The 20932-nt window shown below is 42.6% G+C and overlaps 1 protein-coding gene across 4 annotated transcripts; it reads left to right on the forward strand.

Moving 5' to 3' along the window:
- The first annotated feature begins 392 nt into the window (after positions 1–392).
- On the forward strand, positions 393–20162 carry TMEM144 (transmembrane protein 144). 4 transcript variants are annotated; one of them, XM_035113234.2, is made up of 12 exons: positions 393–498; positions 2264–2466; positions 3097–3219; positions 5565–5664; positions 6308–6388; positions 7157–7235; positions 8259–8344; positions 8631–8749; positions 11614–11733; positions 12885–12982; positions 15296–15349; positions 17285–20161. In XM_035113234.2, the coding sequence occupies exons 2-12, from the start codon at positions 2328–2330 to the stop codon at positions 17366–17368; spliced, it is 1083 nt and encodes a 360-aa protein (XP_034969125.2). In that variant the 5' UTR covers positions 393–498; positions 2264–2327; the 3' UTR covers positions 17369–20161. The 4 variants fall into 4 exon arrangements, with proteins under 4 accessions (XP_034969125.2, XP_060134657.1, XP_034969126.2 ...); XM_035113235.2 differs by having other exon boundaries at positions 432–728; XM_060278674.1 differs by lacking the exon at positions 11614–11733 and having other exon boundaries at positions 431–728.
- The last annotated feature ends 770 nt before the right edge of the window (positions 20163–20932 follow it).

Below are 20932 nucleotides of genomic sequence, written 5' to 3' on the forward strand. Positions count from 1 at the left end.
GAGAGAGAGAGAGAGAGAGAGAGAGAGAGAGAGAGAGAGAGAGAGAGAGAGAGAGAGAGAGAGAGAGAGAGAGCTGCAAGGACACACACACGATTACCATTCAGGAATTTCTCTTCTGGTCGACTACAAAAGAGGAAAACTTTAACAACCTTATCAAGTCTGCCTTAAATAAAAGCCATGTCTTTCCCTTAGCTCCTAATCGCGTGATCACGTAGAAGCGCACACGTGGCATTAAATCCACGGCACAGAAAAGGAGGGGGTGCAGAATTGGGTTTAAACCCAGCGGTTTCTCTCGCCAGCCGTCCCTCTTCGGCTCTCCAACGTAGCCAAAACACAAAACTGGCCGGCCAGCCTGCGAAACGCCTCCCAAATGAACGTAGCCCTGGAGGCACATAGTGGGAGGGAAGGTGGGTTGATCACATGAGGACAGGGTGGAGCTCCTCGTTCCCATCCGCAGTTTAGCGTTGACCAGGAAGCAGAATCCGCAAGGGAAGCTTTGTAAGTAATTTCAGGAGACAGGTTTGCATATCTGATTGAGAGCACTTGAGCAACTTCTCGGCGAAAGAGGTTGAAGGGCAGAGGAGCAAGTAGGAGCTAAATTCCTCCCGTGTTGCCGGTTTGCAAAGCAAGACTTGGGAGAAGGAGGACCCTGCGGCTGAACTACAGCTCCCATCATCCTTTGCCACCGGCCGTGCTCCTAGGAACAGTGGGAGTTGGAGTCCGGCAAGGTCTGTAGGGCCGCGGCTGCCCCATCCCTCCTTTGGGGGTGGTGAATGGTATAAAATCTGAGGGTTTTAGTTCAGTGGCCACTGTGGTGGTTTGTTGTCTGGAAACAACAAATATTACCAGATTGGGGATTAAACAAAATGTTCTTGTCTAAATGAGTGGAACAACTCTGCATGCGAACAGGTTTTCAGACCTGATCTTGCTAGTTGCAATTCACTCCCACAGCATTGGCAGGTTTAAAAAAAATCGCATGTTTGGACAGGCTGCTCCTGACTCGTAATTTTATGACCACACACTGCTTTTTCATGTTATGTATTTACTTTTTGTTTGTAATTTTATTACTGCAGTTTGTGCGAACCGCTTGGAGATTTTTGTGGCTCCTATAAGTGATGCCTTTCCACTCTGCATAGTGTCCATTTATTATTTCATTTATGTGTGCCCGCAAAACACTGTAGCCCCTTTGTTATGAATTGGGGGGGGGTGGCATTGCAGTGAGCTCCCCTCTCTCCCACAGCCAGCTGCATATTTTAAGCAGCTCCATGCAAAATGCCCCCTCATGGTGTGTGTGTGTGGGGGGGGGTCATCTGTCAGTAGTTCACTGGCTTCACTTGGGTCTAACCATCCTTTAAATTCCCACAATGCCTCAGAATGATGCTAAGCTGGGGGCATTGTGGGAAATTCAAAGTGTGACTAAATACAGCTGCCCGATGCTCCATGGAGTAATTCCCCCCCTCCCCTTTTATGGGTGCTCAGAGCAGGGGTGAGCAATTGGCCCTGCCAGCCCTCTGGAGCTCTGGCAGGTGCCTGAGGGTTCATGTGCTGCTTCAGCCCTGCCCTCCTGAATGCATTTGTTATAAGATGTTAATGTTGCCCTCCACCTGTCTGTTTGTTTGTCTGTCTGTCTGTCTGTCTGTCTAAAGGGGAAAGGAGATCTGATCCCAACATTGCTGTGCCCATGGCACTGTCCCACCATGCAGAACTTCTGAAAGATGCATCTGTGATGTGTACAACTGCATAAACTTAGGGTTAGGAACCCTGTACTTCTGCAATTCATGGTGGCGTGGAACACCTGTGCTCATACAACTGTCACTGTGTAGGCAATCACCATGATGTTCAATGCATGACAGTCAGGAATGGGACTGCCTGGTGCCCATGGGCTGATGGGCAGAGTTCCACTTACCCCTCCATTCATTGAATATGTGCAGTGTGTGTGTGTGTGTTTAGAGAGGGAGAAAGAAGTTGTGTATTACCCTAATGGAAACCCTCCTAAATATTAGTGTTAATTATATACATTATATATATATATATATATATATATAGATATAGATATAGATATAGATATAGATATAGATATAGTATATGAAACCTCCATCCATATTAAACATTGCTACAACCCATGCTGCATTTAGATTTATTGTTCAATACCCATAGCAACATACCGAAACAGAGATCATAGAAGAATTCTAGAATGATTCTTGCATATAACCGTTGGGAATACTTTTGCCGAAATGTGTTCCCTTTATTTCTCTGGTTCCAGAGCTGCCAGAAACGGGATCCAAGTAGCTCCTTAAAGACTTCCGAGTCTCTCTTGAAGAACAGAGATGGACAGCTGGCAAGGAACCACCAGCCCTGTCAGCAGCAACGTGACAGATCTAACAATTGGTTTCACCTCCTCAGCAATAGCTGTCATCTTGTTTGGAACAAACTTTGTACCAGTTAAGAAATTTGACACTGGTGATGGTAAATGTTTGTGCTTAAACTGAATTGCTATTGTTATACTTTACATGGTACATGTTGCAAAATTTCCATACTCTTTAAAACAACAGCCACTTTATATTAGGTTCACAGAGTTGAAATATTTCTATAACTAAATAAACATTGTTATAAATGAGATTTAGTATTTGACTCACCCACTAAACAAGCTGAGTAGCTGGTGTTTTCTAGAAGTTATCACATCATCAGCTCAGTTGGTAGAGCATGAGGTTCTTAATCTCGGGGTTGTGGGTTCAAGCCCCATGTTGGGCAAAAGATTCCTGCATTGCAGGGATGTGAAGGGTCAATGCAAATGAATTGCCCCTGCTTCTGTTTGCAACAGACGCCAAGCTTTTTATAAAACCCAACAAAGCATGCTTTGAATGTTGTTTTTCAGTAAACTACATTTTAAGGTAAATGCCTTAAATTTCCTTCTGTTTCTGACATCTTCATTTCCCAAATAGTTTGGAAATATTCCGTGATATCGCAGCTGCTCAGCCAAAGACGTCACCACCACCAAATCTCACAAAGTTTCTTATGATATAGACTAAAACTAAACAGCCATGACTGCAGAATGATCTGCTGTGCTTAATTATCTTGAATTTATTTGTGTTCTAGGAATGTTCTTCCAGTGGATTCTCTGTGCTGCTATCTGGATAGTTTCTTTGATTGTTAACCTTATTCAGGACAGCCCTCGATTTTGGCCTCTTGCCATGGTTGGCGGCTCTTTATGGGCTACAGGTATGGCTGAAATAACACTTACCTTGTCACAATTTAACACCAATTCACATATGAATCTATTCACCATTTGCAGATTGCAGGAATATTGTAAAATGCAATTGTTAATACTGAGAATAATAATAATAATAATAATAATAATAATAATAATAATAATAATAATTTATTATTTATACCCCGCCCATCTGGCTAGGTTTCCCCAGCCACTCTGGGTGGATTCCAACAGAAGTATTAAAGTACAATAATTTATTAAACATTAAGAGCTTCCCTAAACAGGGCTGCCTTCAGATGTCCTCTAAAAGTCTGGTAGTTGTTTTTCTCTTTGACATCTGGTGGGAGGGCGTTCCACGGGGCGGGTGTCACTACGAGGGAACCGCCAGAAGGTACGGGCAGAACGATGGAGGTGGAGACGCTCCTTCAGCATCTCCTTCAATATGCACGTATTGGCCTTCTTCAAACACTTTTTGTCTTAAGGCAGGATGGGTGGGGCTTTAATGATAACAAAAACAATAGTAATGTTATTATTTATACCCCACTTATCTGGCTGGGTTGCCGCAGCCACTCTGGGCGGCTTCCAACACATATACTTTGCAGGCATTTTTTATTACAAGAAAATAGAACACAGTTAACATTTGCTTTTCATTTTAAAGTAAAACCTGCACTGCCAGCTACTCTGCAGTGTAAATACGCCATTAATTTGACCTTAAGGTGTGCATCGTGGTTTCAAATAAAAAGCAAGATACCAAGGAAACACTTTGGCAAAGCTTCATAATAAGCAATGAAGGGAATTACCAGCATATTTGCTCTGCCCACATCCACACCTTGGTTCGCATTCTGATCACCCTCCACAGGCCGAAAAGTGATATTCTGCAGCACGGCGCCACCTGTGCTCTGGGAGGCTTCCTGCACATTTTAGAATCTAGGAAAAAAACTCACAGAGGGTGATCAGAAGGACAAAGCCAGAGCACTTGTCCTCATACCCCCTTCCCACCTGTTCACTTAACACGACGAGAGAATCTCTGAAGAGGGCTATTAATTTTGTCTCACATCCATTGCTATGTAATTCAGCATGACGAGAATACTAAATGCTATTGCGTGGTAAAGGTAAAGGGACCCCTGACCATTAGGTCCAGTCGCGGACAAATCTGGTGTTGCAGCGCTCATCTCGCATTATTGGCCGAGGGAGCCAGTCTACAGCTTCTGGGTCGTGGCCAGCATGACCAAGCCGCTTCTGGCGAACCAGAGCAGCGCACGGAAACGCCGTTTACCTTCCCGCCAAAGCAGTACCTACGATATTTATCTACTTGCACTTGACGTGCTTTCGAACTGCTAGGTTGGCAGGAGCAGGGACCGAGCAACGGGAGCTCACCCCGTTGTGGGGATTCGAACCACCGACCTGATCGGCAAGCCCTAGGCTCAGTGGTTTAACCCACAGCGGTGCATAAAAAAAAATATCAAGTGCTTGATCCTACAAGGACTTTCAGGGTTCTTCCAGCTGTGATTTGTGTGTCTTTTTCCCCTCTCTGAGATTTCATGTCAAATCACATAAAGGCTGTTAGAGCAAAAGAGTGCCAAGTGTGGCATTCAGTTACTGTATTGACAACACTGGGCTGACCCAGACTAAGTCTGAATCCAACCCACGGGGAATATTTTAAGTTTGCTTACATTGACCAGGAGACTGTAGTGATGTTGCTGCGGGGTTGTGCTGGGCTACCACCCCCACCTGTCAGCCGCAAAGTCATCAGTTATGTGAAAGAGACCTTTGTGCATAAGGGCTCTGAGCATACACATTTGTATGTATTTAGGGCCTATTCTGTGAAGTGGGGGGCATGGCCAAAAAGAGTAGTGGCAGATATGGCTGCTCAAGATGGTTTCACAGTCTCCTAACACATCAGATGAATGTGTGGTGGGAGTAATTTGCACCCCCAGCATGTAAATGTACAGTATGTGAGTACGGAGGAATGACAAATTGTTATCCTCCAGTTCCTTACATATGTTAAGAGGCATGTAATTTGAATAGTTAATGTACATAAGAGTTGGACACTGTACACATTCACCAAGCCTCATGGCGAATGTGCACATCATCCATCCGCAGGGAGGGAATTGTGCATAATTCCTGGTCAATATACAAAATCCTCAACGAGTTTCGGGAAACGTGTATATATCTCGGTTGAGTTTTGTACATTCTCTGGCCATGATGCGTAATCTAGCACATTAAATGTAGTTATTTATTGTAGGTTATGCTTATTAGCAGTTGCATTAATAATACTGATATAGCGCTACTGTAGTAAGATTATACTGTATTAATAATCAGCTAATTTTGCTTTTGTTCTTTTCATACTGTGCAGGTAATATAACAGTTGTCCCCATTGTTAAAACCATTGGGTTGGGCCTTGGTCTCTTAATCTGGGCATCTTTTAACTTGCTAACTGGCTGGGCAAGCTCAAGGTAAGCACCCTGACATCATTTATGTATTTGTAACATTTAATTAAAAATTACCATTAACAAGACCAATGTCTTGACAAAAGCATTTTCTCTTTCTCTGTAATGTACTTCATCGTAATATACGGTCTTGCCCCAAAGATCAGGCTCAAAATATTATCTGGATACTTCCATCCTGATGTAATTTCCTCCCTGATGTAATTTCTCAATCTTTATACATTCACAAGTTGACTTCAAGATGTTATTATGTGTGTGTCAGATATAATGTCAGCTAGGCCCTATAAACCATATGAGGATCCTTAATAGGCTGAATTAAATGTTTCCACAAGCAATTAATAGTTGCTTATATTTTTAATATGTGCAATGCACAAGACTAGCCTCAACTACTAAATATTTTTCAAGACAGTATTTATATTGTTCAGATGGTACATGAGATCGAGACATCTTTACTTCCAGGAATGGATTCATTTATATCTTTGTATAAACCCTGGGAAAAAATCAATGTTCTTTGCCAAGCTATCATTCGCTTGTACTTGTGATTGCCACACGCAATTTATTTATGCAAGCTAAATAGCTTTCCCTGCACTTTTCTATGCCCATCTCATTTTGGAAACAATTTAAAAAGAGTTTTTAACCTTTCTGTTCACAGGTTTGGCTGGTTTGGGATTGACCCAGAAGAAGTAGCAAAACCAGCTTTAAACTACATTGGAGCTGGACTTTCAGTATTAAGGTATGCATAATCTTACTATATTTCTATTTTGAAACACTACTTATGCATATAAGTGTGTGTATGTGTGTGTATGTGTACATACATATATGCAACTGAATCAGAATTTAAAAATGACTGAGGCAAAGTGAAACTTATATTCTTTTGAGTCTGCAGGTAAGCATATGTGTTGAAGGCTGGTTCCTAACCACATACAGGTACTAGGTAGGAAGGAAGTTCCACTGGCCCAGTGGAATTTGCTTCTTAGTAAATATCCATAGGATAGCACCATTTATGGAGCAATGTTGTCCCTCAGCAAAATGAAGTAAGGAAGACTAAATCATGTATGATTTAACAGAGATTCCTTGCATTGCAAGGGGTTGGACAAAATAATCACAATTCTATGACTCTTTAACACACACACACACACACACACACACACACACAGTCATGCCTTGGAAGTCGAACAGAATCCGTTCCGGAAGTCTGTTCAACTTCCAAAACGTTTGGAAACCAAAGTGCGGCTTCCGATTGGCTGCAGAAAGCTCCTGCAGCCAACCGAAAGCCACAGAAGCCCCGTCGGAGGTTCAACTTCCAAAAATTGTTTGCAAACCGGAACACTTCCAGGTTTGCGCCATTTGGGAGCAAAAACATTCAATAACTAAGCTGTCGAATACCAGGGTACGACTGCGTGCACATGTGTGTGTGTGTGAGAGAGAGAGTGTGTGTACTTATATGTATAAAATCCTACAACATGGTGGTGTTTAGTTCATGATGATATTTCATTTGCAGTGCCATCCTATTTCTTTTCATAAAAAGTGATGTTGAGAGCTCTTCACCGTCATCAGAGAGCACCCCACTATTAAGACATGTAAGTTTTTGCTTTTGTTCATGTTACGCTTCCGCACTAGAAAAAAGCATTATAACACAGAACTTATTCCAAACACTTTCTTTTCAAGATAGCCCCTATGAGGCTTCCCACATTTTTTTCACAACTTTAAAGGTTATTGGAAAGAAGAGAAAGTACAATTATTTGTACCCTCTAAGGTTAGGAAGCAGGGACGTGGGTGGTGCTGTGGGTTAAACCACAGAGCCTAGGGCTTGCCAATCAGAAGGTCAGCGGTTCGAATCCCCGTGACAGGGTGACCTCCTGCTGCTCGGTCCCAGCTCCTGCCAGGCTAGCAGTTCGAAAGCACGTCAAAGTGCAAGTAGATAAATAGGTACCGCTCCGGCGGGAAGGTAAATGGCGTTTCCATGCACTGCTCTGGTTCGCCAGAAGCGGCTTAGTCATGCTGGCCACATGACCCGGAAGCTGTACACCGGCTCCCTCAGCCAGTAAAGCGAGATGAGCGCCACAACCCCAGAGTCATCCACAACTGGACCTAATGGTCAGGGGTCCCTTTACCTTTACCTTTAAGGTTAGGAAGCAAGGAAGATGTAGCAAGACAAACTTATCAGGATACAGGTTCCAATGTTGTTCAATTATCAATTAAAAAATGAAAATAACTGGGGAGTTGAGAAATCTCTTTTCTTGGACATCTCAGTGTGTGTGAGTGCTTTTAAATGGTTTTCTGTGTTTTCAGTGCATTTTTTTCCATAGTTACTTATTCATTTGTTTTTTAATATCTATATTTATTGTGTATTTTTGTACCTGCATTAATTTTTGCTGTGAGCATCCTTGGGTCCTGCACTAGGAGAAAGTGGGTATATAAAGAAAAGAAGAGCAATGAAATGAATAATATCCGCAGGGGCACCAGCTGTGAATTCTTTAGTTATCAGCTCCTAGCTGTCAGACTTCCTTCCTCATCCCCAAGTGAATGAGCATACCTAGCACAATCCAGGTCTGAATGTTTTCAGAAATCTTAGCCTTAATGACTTTCCTTTTCACCAACAGTCAGTCAACAGCTCTGAACATAGCGCTGAAAACAGGACTGATGCTTCATGGGTAGACCATCTTTCTCCGCTAGGAAAGAGAATGATGTAAGTTGTCCAGCCCTTTCTGGTGAATTACCTCTAGCCTACCTGGCTTCCTGTTTCATGCTTCCTTTGGTGAACTTCACAAGGCAATAAAGACGACAAACTGTAACCATTCTGTGGCAGTGATGAGTGCTCCAACAGCTCTTTCAAGACAGCAATTTCTAGAAAACTACTGGCAGTTCTCCAGCATGTTTTTGGCCGCAGCCCTGCAAACCTGCAATGAATGTTGTAGTCCAATGGGTGTCTTTGAGTTTATAATATCTTGATCTTTCTTTCTTTTTCCTGGAAGAGGCTGCTCCCTGGCTGTGATAGCTGGAATGTTTTATGGTTCAAGTTTTGTGCCAGTGCTTTACATCAAGGACCACGGCAGAAGGAATGGAACTAAATATACCGGAGCAAGTCAGTTTGGTAAAGGCAGATGAATTGTTTTAATATCAAATCTAAACCAGTGGGAAATTTTGCTCATTCACGATGGACAAAGGGGGAGGAAAAAGTCTTTCCCCCTTTGCTTATCTGCCCCTTGTTTGCTTGTTTATTATATGTATTAATCACCTCATAATATAGTTTCTCTAGATCATTGGTGAGGCGTTTCTAGCTTGCAGGCCAAATTTGCCCCATGACATGGTTTGGCCCAAGCCACACCCACCTGTCCATACTTGATGTCATATGACATCAGGTGCCAGACAGATAAAGTCACGGCGGCAAATTTAAAAGGAAGAATTAGGAGCACACTTTCTCAGCCCTAGGCTACTGTGCCTTTAAAGCACATTCTTTCCCTCAAAGAATTCTGGGCATTGTAGTTCACCCCTCACAGAGTTACTGTTCCCAGCAATCCTTAACAAACTGCAGTAGTTCATGCACTGATGACATCAACATTGAATTACAGCAGTGCACACTATGTTGGGCTTCTCTTGCGCTTGACCTGAGAACTGCAGTTAGTGCAGAATGCTAGTGCAGTTGCTGATTTCTTACCGGGTAAAGTTTTAAGTTGCTACTATTGTTATATCAAGCCATTAATGGCTTGGGACCAGTTTACTTGCAGAATCGCCTTATCCCATACATACCCACTCAAAGGCTTTGATCTGTGAAACTGTCAACTTCACTGTATTCTTTCCGGCACTTACAATTGTACCTCGGAAGTCGAAGACCTTGCTAGACTAACGTTCTGGCTCCCAAACGCCACAAACCCGGAAGTGATTGTTCCAGTTTGTGAACGTTCTTTGGAACCCGAACATCCATCACGGCTTCCACAGCTTCCTATTGGATGCAGGAGCTTCCGGCAGCCAATCGGAAGCCGCGCCTTGGTTCCCAAATGTTTTGGAAGTCGAATGGACTTTCGGAACAGATTCTGTTCTACTTCTGAGGTACCACTGTACTTGAAAACCTTTTTTCATTTTGGCAAGCCTATCCAGACACACAGGTGTTGATGTGTTTACATATTTTCTGCTGTTATTTTTAATTGTTTTAAAATGTTTTAGAATTGATGCTTTTAATATTTGTTGTAAACCACAAAAAATCATTTAGTTCAAATCAGTGAAATATTTAGTATAGTATTTACAGTCACATTTACATCGCACATATATACTGAGCAAAGCCTCTTGATCATCTAAAACTGGGGAAGGTGTTGAAGGCCTTCTATGAACAAACGTGTGGCTAAGGTATGAGCAAGACCTTACCGTGTTTCCCCCTTTTTAAGGCGTAGTCATAAAATAAGCCATAGCAGCATTTCTAAGCATTTGAGAAATATAAACCGTACCCCGAAAATAAGCCATAGTGATAGGCGCTGTGTGGAAGAGAGCACTGAGCTCCCCGAGTCAGCAGCAGCAACGCCGGCCGCAGCAGTGTTTGCTGAGTCCTTTCTTGCTTTTGGGACTTGGTTACTGTGCTGGCTTGGGATGGTGTGTGTGCAATTGCTGTTGCTGCTTCGTGTTTTTCAGCTGGATTCTCTGGGTTCTAAGCACTTTCCCCCGTTTGTTTGCGAAGCAGCACTCGGCTGCAGCCCCTGCCTCTCCCGGCGGCTGCAGGAGGCTGCAGTTGATCGCTATCTCCTTTTCCATTTCTTTTGTCTTTGAGCACCCGGCCCCGCCCCCTCTCCCCTTCGTGGAATGAAGAACGGAGTTTTAGCAGCATTTCCTCATTATAAAAAAAAGGTCAGGAACTTTTACTTTAACCTCAAAAATGGGATATTTCCTCTCTCTAAAAACAACTCTGACCTGAACACCAATAAAACGGGGGTAGATCACCTCCAGTTTATAAATCCGCAAGTAGATCGCAGTCTCCTGGAAGTTGGGCTCTATACTTTGGCTGATTGCAAGCCTTTGCATCTTTAAAAAACAAAAACCATGCGCTTCTCAGTCTTAATTTTCCTTTAATTCATCCCCCTATACCCTCCTCCAACCATTGCCTCCTTCCATTCCTTACCCCCCTCCCTCTCTCCCCACTTCCCTCACTCCTGTGCGATCTCATTGCTTTTTCTGTTGTGTTGTCTATTTTATATTTAATATTATTACCCTTTATGATGTTATTTTTTCCCTTGCGATAATTATTTATTTTTTATCTTTAACTTTCCTTTCCATATTTTTCCATATATAACTCAACACTTTCAAATTCATTCTTAACTCTTTGGATAGAGTGCCCCCCCCCATTATTGTTGTTAATTTTACAATTCCTGGATTTTTTATGGAACCGAACAGCTTGGGTGCTTCAGAATGTGCCTTCTGTTGCTACAGGGCTATGGGGCTTCACTATTTGACCCCCCCCCCCCAGGTTGGGATTTTTAAAGTAGCTCTGTGGGTCCCAGGGCGCAGAATCACCCACGAACCTTTCCTTTGTCTAAACAGACCTCTTCCCCCCTGACTTTGGAAGGCTGTGCTTCAAGGGTGATACCAGGGGTTTTTTAAGACCTGCGCCTCTTAAGGATTGTTACGGTCCATAACTTCCATTGCTTTCTACAGGGTTGGGGGTTTAAAGCACTGCCACCCCACCCCACCCTGCAGGCGCTCGGAACTGGCAGCGCCAACAACGCGCCCAGCAGCGCGCAGAAGAGAGCACCGAGCATCCTGAGCCAGTGGGTCCCAGTAGTACCAGCACTTTTTTTTAAAAAAGACACCCCCTGAAAATAAGCCACTGTGTGTTTTTTTGAGGGAAAAAAGTTATAAGACGGTGTCTTAAAAAAGGGGAAACACGGTACCTGAAGTAATTGCTGCTTTTCTAGAATATTGTTAATTTCCTAAACATTTTCTACATGCATATGCCTCCCATTTTTGTTTCAGATTTAGATTACGCCTTTGCCCATTTTAGTGGCATCTTCCTTACAAGTACCATCTACTTCCTGATCTATTGTGCCTTAATGAAAAATAGACCTAAGGTTTATCCTGAAGCCATCATCCCAGGTAGAATTCTGAAATGCATATGCATTTCAGATCACTAGCTAACATACTTCGTTCTGTTGCTATTAGACAAATGTAGGCAATGTTTAAGTATGCCACTCTGGGTACCTTCAAGAGTGATGAGGTTTCTATCCTGCACACAGTCTTTAACAGCCCTTTTATTTAAATAAAAATCCAGAAGGTATTTTGGGGAGGTACTTTTAATAATGTAGTAGTGGAAAAGTAGCCAACATGGTGCTCTCTAGAAGTTGTTGAACGCCAGCTCACATCATCTGGACAGCATCAAGAGACCACTGCACTTGTGTCTTGTGAAAAGAAACATGTTACATATGGAAGAATACATCTGATCAGCTCATTCAACAAAGAATATGTTTGCATTTGCAAGGATACATACAGCTGTGCCTGCATCCAGAAGCAGGTGGGGCGTTTCTGCTGCACTGACTTGACTTAGTTCCCCTTAGCTCCTCAAGGGACACAATGGCTGGTGTTATATAGTGGCTGTCACCCCAGGCTAAAAATCAGGTAGTCCCTGCTTCATATTCATTTCTGACATTAACTCCTGGTGAATTTAAGGTGAGCTGTTCTGCTTCAGCCTCAGTTCCGCCCATTTACAATAACCATGACCGGATTGCTGTTAAAGAATAGGAAAGTAGCCAATGCAGGCAGGCTAAGAGCTTTGAGCCCTTGAAAGCCCTTTGCAAATGCTGCATGGCCTTAGGATTCGAGCTGGGCAATATATTGGTAAATTGTCTGAAACCTGTATGGCATTCAGATTGCAATGCCCGTTTCAGACATTTTGGGCTGGTAATATATCACACTAGCTCAAAATGCTTGCAGTGGTGGAGTCTCCTTCTTTGGAGGTCTTTAAGCAGAGGCTTGACAGGCATATGTCAAGAATGCTTTGGTGGTGTTTCCTGATCGGCAGGGGGTTGGACTGGATGGCCCTTGTGGTCTCTTCCAACTCTACGATTCTATGATTCAGACGGCTCCTTCCTCGGAGGTTTTTAAGCAGAGGTTGGGTGGCCATCAGTCATACATGATTTAGCTGATATTCCTGCGTGGCAGGGGGTTTGACTAGATGACCCCCGGGGTCCCTTCCAAGTCTGTATTGCTATGATTTCTATGGGTAATAATATATGCTTATTTGTTGTCAGGATTTGTTTCTGGTGTATTGTGGGCGATCGCCACTTCCTGCTGGTTCCTAGCAAATCATTACCTCAGTGCTGTGGTCAGCTTTCCAATAATCACAGCGGTAAGTACCAAAGAAGGACCTGCTCATGAACTAAGGTTTCAAAGGGTGGGCTCTTTTGCACATCAAACCACACATACACCCCACTCCTGCCTTTGTTATGGAGTTTTACCGTACAATAGAGTGCCATGAAATTCTACTCAATATTGATCCAAAGCAGAACTCTGACGTATGGTTAGCAGATCAAAAACTTAAAACACGTTGCAGGATTCCCAAAAAATAGATCAGAGGCAATTACATTTCATCCAGCAGAGCTTTACTGCTACTGAAGGCAAATGAGCATAATGGTCACAAATCCAATACATTCAGGATTGGCACTGTCCATAAGAAATCCAGTCGCAGCATACCCAACTTCAACTTGCAATAACTTATAAAAAGTCTAAAACCTTAACACTATATACAGAACACCACATCAGAAGGAAAAGAGATGGAAAGAGAAAGTGAACGCTAGGCTCCTTCTGGCCTTACTTTTATAGTAAGCATGACCTTGACCTTGGCTATCATTAGATAGTAAAATTCATGGTAAATTGCTGTTGTTTGTAAAAGTCTGGAATGGATCAATTTATTTTGCATCACTTTCTATGGGAAAGCACGCCATAGTTTTGGAACGTTTTGGTTTTGGAACAGACTTCCGGAACGGATTAAGTTTGAGAACCAAGGTACCACTGTATAATGCAGTTCCACAGCTTAGCAGTTACATGCAGTTGTAACATAAAGTCTCCTTGCTGCGTTCCAACACACAATCAGCTCTGGCCAAGGGCAAACTGACTTCAAACACCTGTGCATTTATACTTTAGATTGTGCTGAGTCACTCTCACATGTTTAGCTAGTTGCAGGTGCAGGACAAATGCACCCAGAATTAACCAGCACACCTAACTTAATCCTTTTTTGTCCCTTTCTCTGCATGCATAAACCCTGGTACATTGACAAAACTCCTCAAAATTGCTGTCCCAAGCCAAATACAGAGATGGGGGAACTCCAAGAAGAGTTGACCCCTTGAAGGAAGCATTCAAAGCAACCATTGAGAGGAACTGTGTTAGAGATTGTATTGGGGGAGGGGGCAAGTTGCTCTCTTTATTCTCCAACCCCCTCCCCAGTTGAGAAGAGGGAAGGAATAAAAAGTCCTTCCCACCACAAGCACCACTTTTCATCATGGCAATCTGCAGTTGCGCCTGTCCTATTGACTTATAGGGTGCAGTAAATTATAACAAGCTGCAGAGATGAGGATCACTCAGCACATATATCTTGTCCTTTTCCAGAAGGAGGAAATTGGAGATACTTCTGAGCCATTTTGAGATAAAATGTGCAGGGGCAGCTGAGGTCAAAGCTGGCAATAGAAAAGAAATTCCAATAAATATTCTGGCTACCGCACAGCAGGGTACTAAAAATAGGAACCTTTGTACTTCATTTGTGGAAATGGATGTCTGGGATGAGCAGCGAGGTAACTAAGATTGGAAACACCTTGAAAAGCAGTGGGGAAATTGTGCTCTAGACATAGGTGGGGGGGAAGGAAAGCCACTTTCAGAGCAAACCCTATTACAGATGTTGTGTATGGGCATCTTTCAGCCTAGATGTCTGTGACCTGGATGTCTGTTATATGTGCAAAGAGTAACCCCGTGGCAAGCTTGGAGTAAATCCACTTTCGCTTCTGAGTAGACATATACTGTATAGGATTGCAACTGTAAATGTGTCTTTCCATATAGAGTCATAGAACTGTAGAGTTGGAAGGGAGCACGAGGGTCATCTAGCTCAACCCCCTGCAAAGGAGCCTCCAGATTGTTTCTAGTATGGAATTCAGTTACATATCAGCATACCATATTCGGGTTGTGCCATTGCAGCTAATTTGGAGCTCTCGCCAAACAAATCTTCTCCCCCCTCAAAAAGAAAAGGGGGGGAGGCTTTTTTGTGATAAGAAAAGTGACAGAGAAGCATACTGGAAAATGTGGGATAGCACTTGGTTGATGCAACATCCTCTATCCTCCCAACAACAAGCAAATCTGAATGGATTCTCAATAAAACACAGGCATCTAACCTCCCTGCAAACAAATCAGCACGATGGCTCAATTAAGCAGGTATCTGGAAGTGCCCCCCCCCCCCCCGAGGTTTGTTTTGTTTTTGCGGGATTGGCATGCCTTTTATTAAAGGCCATTATCTTCTCACATTCTTCCTTCTGTCATCATCATGAGCAACAATTTAGCACACGATTACGTTTTAGTGAAGGCAAGATTGAATTTAAATAAGATAATTGGGCTCTAGCAAATCCTCATGAACAAATGCTATTATGATTATTCATCGTGTATTAAACTTGTTCTCTAGGGTCCTGGCTTTATAGCTGCAATGTGGGGAGTCCTGGTATTTAAAGAAATAAAGGTAAGGGCTGCAACATGTTCCTCTCATCTTTGATGTATCTGCATCTGAAAAATGATGCTTGGGAAGTTCTAAGTAGCTGGGGGGTGGGGTGGGAAGAGGCAGGCAAAGTAGAGATTTCTTTCTTTCTTTCTCCCTAGTAATACTATGGTAGATCCCGAGGTCATCCATTGAAGCTGCAAGGTTCCCAGAATGATTCTTCCCACAGCACATAGATAAACTATGGCGTTTGCTGCTATGTGACCACCAGCTAAGATGGCTTTAAAAGACCCCATTTAAACAAATTTATGGTGGATAAGTCTTCTCATAGCTGCTAGTTTTTTGGAGCTATGTGCGTAACAAAATTCCCAGTGACAGCTTCCACTAAGGAAAGGAATTTCCTTATGTTATGCATTTATATTATATTGTTTGTTATGTTCTATGTTGTAAATCGCCCTCTGGTCCTTTAAATGAAGGATGGAATATGCATTTTAAACATTAAAATAAATCAATAAAGCTTTTGGGAGGGGCAGCTTGTAGTGAGGCGGGATTGTGGAAAAGCAGGGGCTTAACCAGCCACTTCCCTGATACATACATACATACACTCACACACTAATACACCACTATTCTCCTTACTGGTTCCGGGTTTGAAAGAGTAAACCCCCACCTGAAACACTGTGGGAGGCTAAGAAGGATGTTGTGGTAGCAAAGTGGGGAGAGACAAGGACCTCCTCCTCCTCTGCACCCCTTTCCAGAGCTTCAGTTTTCCTAGAATGAGCAGCTGCTGGAATTTGTTGCCCCAGGTCCATGTATAACGTCTAGTCCTGTCGTTCCTTGCTTCATTGAGCCAGCCTATTTTCCCTACATGGGTGTGTTTGTTTACATTCAGGAATGGCTCATCCAGTGGGGCAGAGTCAAAGCAATAGTCTCCTGGCAGCAGCATTGCTGCAACTCACTAGAAGGGGGAACAGCAAGGTTGGGTTGGTGGGTATGTACCAGTAGGAGCACAATTCAGAGTGTTGGTGCTGACCTTTAAAGCCCTAAACGGCCTTGGTCCTGTATACCTGAAGGAGCGTCTCCACCCGCATCGTTCAGCGCTGAGGGCCTTCTGGCGGTTCCCTCACTGCGAGAAGCAAAGCTACAGGGAACCAGGCAGAGGGCCTTCTCGGTAGTGGCACCCGCCCTGTGGAATGCCCTCCTATCAGAGGTCAGAGAGATAAACAACTACCTGACATTTAGAAAATACCTAAAGGCAGCCCTGTTTAGGGAAGTTTTTAGTCTGTGATGTTTTAATGTATTTTGATGTGTGTTGAAAGCCGCCCAGAGTGGTGGGGGAGACCCGGCCAGATGGGCGGGGTATAAATATATTATTATTATTAGCTCTACCATTGTGCCCACCCAGTCCTGACCTTTCTGCCACCTCAATTCTGTACCTCTGGATGAGTGTCTGCAGCTGTTACTGCTGCTGCGAGGCTGTCCCTCCACACGTTACTATCACATTTATATCTCACCCATGCTCCAAGGAGCTCAAGGCAGTGTGTGTTAGGCTGAGAGATAATGACTGGGCCACCAAGATCACTCTGTATAAGAAAGGGACCCAGGTGTCTCCAGTTCAAGTTCAACACTCAAACTGATGTTACATACTGTTTTCATACAGGTAATTTGGCATATCTTTCTATACAATAAAGTCAGTGTGCAACATTTTACAAATAACACAATACCAAGTCTGACTTCTGGAAAATAATGCCACTTCTCTTTCTTCCCCACACATCCCAGGGGGTAGTCTGAAGGTACATGAGGGCACAACCTTGCTGAAACCAGGCAGGTCTGGGTCTGGTGAGTCTGGGACCCCCTAGGAACCAGAGTAGGCCATCTTGGGGGTCATAATGGTCGGAAGGCAAGATACAAATGTAAGAACATTTGAAAAATAACAAATAATCCCTTTCTATGTCTATGCAGGGGCTGAAAAACTATCTGTTGCTTCTAATAGCATTTTGTGTTATTTTGGCTGGGTCGCTCTCGACAGCTTTTTCTAAAGTCTGAAGAACCACTGCCTGAACCAGCAGGTGGAGCTGTGGCTTAAGGCACGAAAGAGAAGATAATATCTGGCATTTTCTTGGGTCGCTAATATCATCACTCTCGCCAGAGAGGCAAGGGGCAAAAGTCCATAGAGCAAGAACTTTTTGTGGAAAATGCAAGGCATTCATCATGTTTTCCACATTTGGGAAGATAAGGGAAAACCTTTGTATGTTCTCTCAGCTGGATGATTATGGGCTGAAATCCAGGTCAGAGGTTTTAATGATCCCATAATGTTTTGTGTTACAGTTTGTTGTTTATTGGGGTGAGGGTAACGTATAAAAGGAAGAGCTCAGTGAAGTGTAAGTACTGATTACTGTGCAGAGGAAGTAATGCTTGTGCTGGGGCATTGCATCTTTCTTTTATTTCTAATACAGGAAATTTAGACCTATCTCTAATACAGGACCACCCAGATACAGATACTCCACCTTTAGGCAAAGACACACAGAGTTTGCTCAGCAAACAGACTGATGAAGAGTTCTGGAGAACTCAAAGAGCTTCCTCACCACTTTATGACATTTTGGTTTACCCTTGTAGATTTTGTGTTGCTTTCTTTTTAATGAACCCAACGTAGCTACCAAAAATTTTCTGGACCATCCTGTTGAGAGGGAGCACAATGCACCAACCCTGTTGAAGCCAAGCAGGTCTGGTCATTGCCTGGATGAGAGACCATCTGGGAATCTTGTGTAAGCCATCTTGAGCTCCAAAATGGGGAAAAAGATGGGAGATAAATGTACTGAACAAATAAAATAATTTTAAGCGTGCCCAAGGACCTGCACTGGAGGCAATTCCCAAAGTTTGGGCAATTTCGGGGGAACTGACCAGCTCAAACATTGGGATGAGCATCCTAATGGTTTGAGATATTCAGCAGTGGAAGAATCTGCCTCGGGAGATTTTGGGCTGTCCTTCACTGGAGTTATTTAAGCTAAGCTAGACAGTCATCTCCAGTGGTGCTGTAATGAACCCTGCTTTCCCCTCCAAAATGGGATTGCCTCTATACATTCCTCCTATCAGCAAAGCTGTTATGATATATATGCACTGTATTTTTCCATGTATAAGACTAGGGTTTTTTCCTAAAAAATAATGTTAAAAATTAGGGGGCGTCTTACATAAGGATACATCTCTCCCCCCATTTTCTTAAATTGGAGTCCCCAAAAATAGGGGGTGTCTTATACATGGGGGTGTCTTATAGACAGAAAAATATGGTATATTGTCAAGATATGGAATGTTGTAAATAAATAGGTGCAAATGGGTGAAAATATATTTCTAATTTGATGAGGCTGAGTAAAAGGATTAAGAATGCTTATCAAAGTACTGATGTCATGAGAAAGATGAACAGATATACTCTTGACTTGGAAGAGTAACAGAACATGGCGGAACAAGGGCAATTGACCACACCCTTGGACCGGACTGAGAATTACATTTTGCTAACCAGAAGGAAAAAAAAGGATTAAAAACTCATAGCAGGGCCTTGGATCCAGTCGAGCAGTTGTTATCTGATTTTTACCTTATCGTTGATTTTAATTAATTTTTGGATATTTTATATGTCTATTTAAAAACCTTTTTTTTACTGACAATTTGATTTTCTCAATGACTTTGAGGTTTTATTACAACCAAACAGTATAGAAACCTTGTGAAAATAAAACCGTAGCACAATTTCCAGTGAAATTACTGAGTTTCCCAGTTTGAACCATGAAACCGCCCAGCCTTGTTTGACAGGCCTGGAGAAGGAAGAAGATGAAAGGTATAATAAAGATGCTTTCGTTCCTTGTGCATTACCTGTTCTGTTTCCAATTCTAGTCCATCTGCTGCCCTTAATTATCATGTTCCAGGCAATTTCTAGGTAGCAAACATACCATCTGTTGTGTCTGTCACCCCGCTGACTTTCTGTATCTGTGGTTTAACTAACAAAGGTCTAGCTGTAATTAATTTTGGCTCCATGAGACAGAAAAGCATTTCCTTATGGAATCCCATTCCCTCTATAAACAGCTTGATATTGGCCTGTATCCAGGCCTCCCTTTGGGTAGCATGTGTTGACAGAAGAATCCCTGATAATCCTGGATAAAAAAAGCAAGCATCCTTCCTCAACCCTTTGAATCCTGGGTTTTGACATGGTTATGGGATGAATATGCTTTTGTAATTAGGGTGAATTATCTGGGCTCAGAGATTGACAGAGGGAAATACATCATCCAAGTTGTTTCTGTTATATCTGTCTGTAGCTTCTTTTGGATCATCTGGTGGAAGCATCTTCATTTTAAATGAAGCTCATGCACTTGAGAAAGGTGCAGAGTGAAGTGGACTGGGGGGGATCCACATTTGCTTGTACAGGTGTGTTTTTTTGTTCTTTTGAAAATCATTTTTATTTGACTTTACAAGTGCAAAGTAGTTACAATACCAAATGCATATCCATAAAATGAGATTTCTCTGAATCTCACAACTCCCCCCGCCCCCGCCCCAATTCCCTCCATGGGTCCTATTGTCAACATTTCCATCTGCATATTATTTCATAGTCTATATTTTGTCTATATTTTGTATCTATCCATTGTCTAAATTTTGTATCTATCCATTGTCTAAATTTTGTATCTATCCTTATTATCCGTAATATTTGTTACTTTACAAGTGGTATTAAAATCCTGCTAATGTTTTCATCTGCTTACAGTGGTCTCCTAAATAAATTATAAACTTTTCCCATTCTTTCTTGAATTTCTTGTCTTCTTGGTCTCTGGGTTTCCTGGTCAGTTTTTGCATTTCAGCATAGTCTAACAGCTATGTTTATAGCTATGTTTATAGTCTAGCAGCTTAATTTGCCATTCTTCTCTGGTAGGGACTCTTTCTTCTTTCCATCTCTGGGCTAGTAGCATCCATGCTGCTGTTGTCGCCTACATAAAAAGTCTTTTCTGTTCCTTTGGGATGTAGGTTTTTTAACAAAAGCTATTTTAAACATTTTTTTCAATTCATTATATATCATTTCCCAGAAAGCCTTTATTACTTTACAAGACCACCACATGTTATAAAAGATACCTTCTTTTTCTTTACATTTCCAGCAGGTATTTGTACTTGTTTTATACATTTTGCTAGTTTACTGGGAGTTAAAAACCACTGATACATCAGTACAAGTGTTTTTAAGGTCTGCACTGCTACTCATTTGGGACCATGACAACACACATGCCAACCACACCCGTCTGGGCAATGCATGATTGAGGTCAATCCAAAGGGGGGCTATGCACATACACCACCTTAGTGGGGTTGGGAATCCTGGTCAATCAGGGTTCACCCCCCCCCCCCCATGGCAGGAGCCCTGTGCACATACTGTATATCTTATCTGTTTGTTGGTTCCAGCCAATTAGCACCAGTTGGCACCAGCCATCTACCAATCATCATCTAGCATTGGTATCTGAAGAAGTGTGCATGCACACGAAAGCTCATACCAAAATAAAAACTTAGTTGGTCTTTAAGGTGCTACTGAAGGAATTTTTTTATTTTATCATCTAGCATTGTTGTTGTTCAGTCGTTTAGTCGTGTCCGACTCTC

This window comes from Zootoca vivipara, chromosome 9 (genome assembly GCF_963506605.1).
Source record: "Zootoca vivipara chromosome 9, rZooViv1.1, whole genome shotgun sequence".
Taxonomy (NCBI): Eukaryota; Metazoa; Chordata; class Lepidosauria; order Squamata; family Lacertidae; genus Zootoca; species Zootoca vivipara.